This window comes from Lontra canadensis, unplaced genomic scaffold (assembly GCF_010015895.1).
Source record: "Lontra canadensis isolate GAN:19392208 unplaced genomic scaffold, GSC_riverotter_1.0 scaffold75, whole genome shotgun sequence".
Taxonomy (NCBI): domain Eukaryota; kingdom Metazoa; phylum Chordata; class Mammalia; order Carnivora; family Mustelidae; genus Lontra; species Lontra canadensis.
The window spans coordinates 6,764,439-6,771,675 of NW_022631069.1; the positions used below are offsets into that span (position 1 = coordinate 6,764,439).

Here is a 7,237-nt window from a genome sequence, read left to right on the forward strand (position 1 = left end):
CGCTTAACAAATGAGCCACCCAGGTGCCCCTACAATTTTTAAAAGCATTAATAAACTTTCTTTTACAGAGAATACTATGACATAGACAATTGCCTTCTGTCCTATATCAGCATTCTGTAGATTAGTAAACTTATGAATATGCAATTTCACAATTTCTAGAGACATCTAATTCCTCACAAAATGATTTTTCAATGTAGTAAATGACATGTTTACTAAGAGATTCAAGTATCTTTAGATTTTCTACACCACATAAAAACAAGACACCGAAAATACATAAACCCAAACTGAGATTCAGTAGCGAATGTTTCAGCAGTTTACCCTGCTTAGAAATGACCTACATTTGGGGTGCCTGGGTGGCTCACTTGGTTAGGCATCTGACTTGTGATTTCAGCTCAGGTCACGATCTCAAGGCCATGAGATCAAGCCTCACAACAGGCTCTGCACTGGCGTGGAGTCTACATAAGATTCTTTCTCTCCCTTTCTCTTTGCCCCTGTCCACACATATACATGCACACACTCTTGTGCTCGCTCTCTCTTAAAAAAAAAAAAAAAAAAGATAGAAAAACTTTTAAAAAATGGTCTACCTTTTTATTTTAGGCAGATATTAACACCAAACTAAGCCAGCCATCATCTCAAGTTATTTCCCCATTAACTATTTATTTATTTATTTATTTCGATTTTATTTATTTATTTGACAGAGAGCGACAGCACAAGCAGGGGGAGTGGGAGAGGGAGAAGCAGGGTGATGTGGGACTCTATCCCAGGACACTGGGATCATGACCTGAGCCAAAGGCTTAACCAACTGAGCCTCCCAGGCACCCACCCTATTAACTATTTCTTAAATTTTATTTTTTTGAGAGAGAGAGAGAGAGCACAAGAGCAGGGGGAGAGGCAGAGGGAGAAGCGGACTCCCCACCAAGCAGAGAGCCTGACGTGGGGCCTAAATCCAGGACTCCAAGATCATGACCTGAGCCGAAGGCAGATACCCAACTGACTGAGCCACCCAGATGCCCCACTCCCATTAACTATTTTTAGTTATATATTTTTATGTATATAACTAATATATAAATATAAATATAGTATAAATATAAATTATATATTATATAGAAATATTAACATATAATATATATAAGTATATATTTTATATATTTTTATATATATCATATATATTTTATATATGATAAGCATCTCAAAAGTAAAAACCCAAGAAGATTAAATACATGGTCTCCCCACTGTCTTTTTTTTTTTTTAACTATAGTGCTTCACATACATCAAGCAATTCATTTTTATTTTATGTTTTAGTCTTAATTTGGATTTATAGTTTTATAATCTTAAAGTCTAGCAGAGATTATATAAGCTTGACTAGTAAGCTTAGGTAGAAGAAAAATATTTTCGCATTATATTTAATGCTGACTTTAAAGACATACTTGTTTCTATTTTACCATCAATTTTCAAAATAGCTTTATTTACAAATGTAAACTTAAAATACTGGATTAGTTTTGGAGTGCCTGGGTGGCTCAGTCAGTTATCTTCTTCAGCTCAGGTCATGATCTTGGGGTCCTGAGACAGAGCCCTACAACGGGCTCCCTGATCAGCAGGGAGTCTGCTTCTCCCTCTCCCTCCTACCAGCTCATGTACAAGCCTCACTCCCTCTCAAACAAATGAAATCTTTAAAAAAAGGGGGGTGGGAGGCAATACAAAACACTGGGTTAGTTTCTTTATTTCTGAGAGTTTCAGGAATATTTAATTTATGTAAGTGCTCACTTACCTCTAAGGCAGCTTGAATTAAATTCCTTTAAGGGATTTCATAAATTAATTTGATAATATTATCCAGAGGTAGAAAAATATCACACCTTTACAACACACACACACACACAGAAAGAGAGCTACTGTTTTCATTCTAAAATTTCAGTCTTAAGTCAGTAAAACATAGTAATACAAATTCACTGGTTTATACAAAATAATTCGTTCTTGTCTTTTCTCCATTTTTTATTTTTATACAAACTGTTTCTAGGGGTGCCTGGGTGGCTCAGTATGTTAAGCATCTGCCTTTACCTCAGGTCATGATCCTGGGGTCCTGGGATCCAACCCTAAGTCGGGCTCCCTGCTCAGCAGGGAGTCTGCTTCTCCCTCTTCCTCTGACTCTTCGTTCCCTGCTTGTAGGCACATGCACACACATGTGCATGCTCTCTCTCAAATAAATAAATAAATAAAGATCTTTTTTTTTTTTTTATTGTGTTTCTAGGAAATGTCGGGCCAAGCTAATGTATTTGTTTACCAATTATATAAAGACCGTCTTCAAGACTTTCCCTCGCCCTGATAATGTCATTTTATGGAGGTTGTGGACCAAATTTTAAGTGAGTGACCAAGGAGACATCTAGCCAACTACCTGGGTATCTCCAAAGCCCATCCGACTGGCCAAAACATCCAGTCTGTTTCCAATTAGCCTTCTCCTTTTCAGGTCAAGTAGTTGCTTATGGGGGTCCCTAAGTCCCCTAACAGCCCCTGATGGAGGGCAGGGGGCCCAAAATTCAAGTGACTATAAAGACTGTGGTGAAAAAGGCCTGGCAGAGGTAGAGAGAAGAAAAGAATTTGGAGAGGGACATAAGAAAAGATTCAATGGAACTGGAAGTTTTAAGGCTGTAAGAGGAAGGAGGAGGAAAAGCAGCAATGGGAAGGGAGAGCTCTTCAAGGAGCCAGATTGGGGAGATCTCAAGTTTCTCAAAGAAGCCAATGAAACTCTCCATTATTCTCAGCAAAAGCATGCCAACATGAATGGACGTAGACACAGCTAGCAGCAAACATAGTTAGCAGGGGTTCAAGATGGGTATTTTGAGTCAACTGAAAACTTCCCATGGAAAAAGCAGGATCCAACACAGAAAACTAAGAGGTATTACAGAGAGCCAGGAAGCTAAACTTCAAGTACAAGGAGACAGGGGGAAAAATAAAAACAGATTTCCAATCCAGAGAGTCAGAAAATAATTCCCACTCAAAAAAAAAAAAAGAGTCAAGAAGGAGAGATTTCCAGTCTGGTAAGTAGCTTTCAAAGAAAGAAGCCTAGGACTCTAACCCAGCTTCTTACAAACAGCTGTTTGCCTGGCACTCTGACTGAGCTTCTTACAGAAAAACATGGGACTCCAACCCAACCTGTGTTTATCTGAGACTCTATCTCATCTTCTGGAGTATACTCAGACTCTTAAGAATCAAAATCTGTCCTTACCAGCTTCCACGGACGTTTGTCCGGAGCAATGGTTCAGGAGTCGGACTCACCAATGGATCCCCGATCAATCAGTCAGGAGTGAAGATAAAGACTTCAAAGGTATGCACTTAGGGTCCTGGGTGAGAGGTCCGGGGGTCCAATGATGAATCTGATCCTATCCAAGTTGAGGGATCATAACTGGTAAAAGGAAAAAAATTATACTTCTTAAAGCATGGTAAGGAAGACTTTGGGAGGTGGTGAAGCGATGAAATTTTGTAGTGGAGGAAAGAGATGGGGCTCAATTCCGAATAATTCATGGGCAAGACGGACTTTATAGCAAAGCAGAAGTGAGGTCAATGAATAGAAAATTATTGAGAGGAAACTCGGGGGGCAGGGGGTAAGCACCGACTAAACAGCCTAAAGGATTCTTGCTAAAAACAAGCAAGAGCAGTAAGACATCACTTTCTGGATGTTCTAGGAGGAGGAACCCAATCAGATACTGAGCGGGGGCACTTCTTGCTAAACTGACTTAGCAAGCTTCTTGCTATAACTAAATTTTACAAAGATGTATACATATGGCCCAGAAAAGTTCAGAAGTCTAACTAAAGTCTGCCCAAGCAAAGAGTCTTTGTCACCTGTTACTCCCTTTTACTCTACGCATAATACTGCTGATATCAGACACGTGAGGGTTTTCCTCCCACACCAACCAATTCTCCAACACCAGCTACAATTCCATTCAATTCTAACACTACTGGAGTTACAGCAGACCTCATAACAGAAGATCTCAGCCTCATAAGTCTGCCCCCCACTTCAGACACTAATCACAAGTGGTGGGTCCCCATATTACCTACAGCTTCTGTCTGACTTGGCTAAAAACTGGAGGTCCCCAGGAACCCCTCACTGGATTCAATCACTTGCTAGAACAGCTCACAGAACTCAGCGAAACACTTACTTATGTTTACTGGCTTATTACATAAGGATATGGTAGAGAACAGAGATAAGCAACCAGGCTAAGAGATACACATGGTAAGATCTGGTAAGATCTGGAAAGGTCTGGTGCTAGAGTTTCTGTCCCAGTAAAGTTGAGGTGTGCCACTCTCAGGGTGAAGGTATGTTCACCCTAGAAGCTCTTCAAGTCCATACTTTTGGGATTTTTTGGAAGGTAATCATATAGGCATGATCAATTATTAACTCAATCTCTAGTCCCTCCCCTTCCAGGAGAATAGGGATAGGGCTGAGAGTTCCAAGCTTCTAATAATGGCTTGGTCTTTCTGGTGAGGGACTCCCATCCTGAAGCTCTTCAAGAGCCTATCAAGAGTCTCCTCTTTAGATCAAAACACACTCCCATCACCCAGGAAATACCAAGGGATTTAGGAGCTTCTGTGTCAGGAATCTGTCAAAGACTGAACGTTAGAACACAAAATGCTCCTAGTGCTCTTATCATTTAGGAAATTACAAAGGTTTCAGGAGTTCTGTGCCAGGAACTCAGTACAAATATACATACATACATATTTCAAAAACCAAGATTAACGGATTTCATCTATCATCTTTTTGATGATGGCCACAAGGTTCAGCATTTGAGTTTGAATCACTAATGTATTTAGAGCATGACAACTACTATAAACATTCAAAATTACATTTAAAAACCCATGTGTACCTGGTGGTTTTATAGCTGAAGGCAATGACTGAAGAATGTTACATTTCTCAGTTTATAAAAGTGCAATGTTTTATTATTCTAAAACAACTTCTGCTAATGTAAGACTTCCATCCAATTACATTTCTACAACAGAATTACTCTCCAAGGCATTTTACTTCAACTGAAAATGTCAATTTCATTATAGGACATTTAGAATTTGGGGATGTCATTAGGCTTTAGGAAATCTGTCTAGACTAAATCAAACGCAGACACAAAATAATTGTGTCTTACATAAAACTATTCCTAATTACTGTTAACTTACCAATGGAGGATCTTAAAAAGTAACCCATATTTACCTTGAACACAGCTAAATAAAGTGTTGGTTTTAAACCTGCATCAGATTCATTCGATCATAATCAGGAAGCTGTTCCAAGAATTTCTTAGAAAAAGGCACTTGCTGCATTACAAAGATTTTGTGCTAGGTTCAATACAGACTACGCTGATCACTGATACCAATTTTTATATTTAATCTGGGTCAGCAGAACCAGAGTTAGCTACAGGTGTCACTACCATAATACAACAGAAAACATTTTTATGCCAATCAATGCTATGACATTTGGTTATTTAAGTTACCTTAATTTTCTCAAAGAATTTCTGAAGTTGCTTTCTTTCCCATCTATCTTAACCTATTTGTAAACGTTTAAATACCTTAACCTCTGCAGCTGAGAGAATTTCTACTTGTAATTTACTCGCAAGGAAAATCCAAGCAGCCTCTCATACTTTAATGGCACCTCAAACTATTCTTTTTTGTGACACTCTTCTTAGAGAAGACTCTATTAGAAGTCTGTCAATTAATAAATGCGATGCTCAGTTAGCAACAGAGGAATAACTGTTAGTGATTAAGAAACCCCATAATTGCAGCATTTAACGCCTACTGTTGCTCCTACTGCCACCAGGCTGACTCAGACTAAGGATCTCTCCAGGTGACACTAACACAGGCCTGTCAAGATGAGCATTCAGCAGTAGAGTCTCCAGAAGAATTCCTCCAATCACTGTACTTGCTCCTCACACATAAACAAAGAGAACTGATTTTTAGGTTCTTCACACAAGGAAATGCACCGAAAACAATTAAAGCAACACATGATCTGGAAAAGAATACTCCCTCCTTTCTTTACAGTGAATCCTGAGTTAGATTTTTTTTTAAATGCCACTTATAAAGGTAATTCATCGGATTAGTACTAGATCTCCTAACACATGCTGTTTCAACCCTGTAGTTCAAGTATCAAAACGACAGCACCCAATGTGCCAAAACGCGAACTAGAGACAAAAGGACCGTTCTTATGTATCACTGGCGACCCTGGTTATAAAATCACGTACCTGCGGAGCATTCAGGTTGAGTTAGATCTGGATGAGGCAGCCCAAAGTGGGCGAGGATCTCCAGCCATCCAGAGTCAAGGACGGTGCCCAGGTCCAGTGAGGCGTTAACAAGATCCCCGTCCCAACTCCTCCCTGGCCCCGGAATCACAAACTCCCCAGCCTGAAGAACCTTAACCCTGGTTGTCATTCGAGCCTCCAGAACCTTAACTCCAGGTTGTTTAGGCTCCCACCCCACCCCCAAAAAAGTTCACAACATTGTAACGGCATATCCCTTCAGAACTTGTGCTCCCGACCGCGACCTCCGACCAAGCGTGCCCTGGGAGCGGGAGCTCCCTTTCTTTTGGACCCCCACCCGGCAACTCTACTTACAAGCTGGCAGCGTCGGGGGGCAGCGGGCTCGACAGCGCCCTCCAGCTCGGCGCTGGTAGTTTCCTGCGACTGCAGTCCAGCAGAGGGATGCGGCAGGAGCAGGGCGCGGGGCACAGGCCCGCCCGAGCAGCCGGCAGCAAGAGGAGAGCAGCCTGGGCGAGGAAAAGAAGCCGGGAAAGTGCTCTGGACCGACAATCCAGCCGCGGCTCCTCCCGGACGCCTTGGGGCGCCGGCGCCATTTTCCAACCCCCGATCTGGACCCAGCCGAGAAGAGCCGCCAACTAGCAAAGACAATTCGGCGGAGACGTTTGGTGGCTGCGCTACCACCCCAGGGCCCGGCTGTCGCCAGTACCCTCGAAAAGGAGGAGAGGGGCGGATACGCACAGCAGCGGGGGTGGCGGCCGAGGACACACGGCTGAGGCCCTACGGACAACGCTCCTCCGCCCCGCCCCGCGACGCAACGTCTTCACGCACAAGAGCCAACCAATCGGTGCCACAGAACGAGGTCGCGCCGGGGGCGGGACTCCGTGAGGAGGCGGGGCCAGTGATTGGGAGTTTCCTAAGGAGGATTTTAAGGTGTCCGGCACGTTGAGGCGCCCGTTTGTGGTTCCGCCGCCAATTCTCCGCTGGAGGGCGCAGTAGCTTCTTAAAAGGAA

At 42.4% G+C, this 7,237-nt stretch overlaps 1 protein-coding gene across 3 annotated transcripts in view; it reads right to left on the reverse strand.

The window, feature by feature from the left end:
- Positions 1–7,010, reverse strand: part of LRIG2 (leucine rich repeats and immunoglobulin like domains 2) — a 64,616-nt gene extending 57,606 nt beyond the window's left edge. Inside the window, exon 1 of one of the 3 annotated variants that reach the window (XM_032881408.1) lies at positions 6,582–7,010. In XM_032881408.1, coding sequence (XP_032737299.1) covers positions 6,582–6,820 — 239 coding nt within the window. In that variant the 5' untranslated portion in view covers positions 6,821–7,010. Of the gene's footprint in view, positions 1–6,212; positions 6,421–6,581 lie in introns of those variants that run through there. The other 2 variants (XM_032881409.1, XM_032881410.1) reach the window with 2 other exon arrangements.
- Between the last annotated feature and the right edge of the window lie 227 nt (positions 7,011–7,237).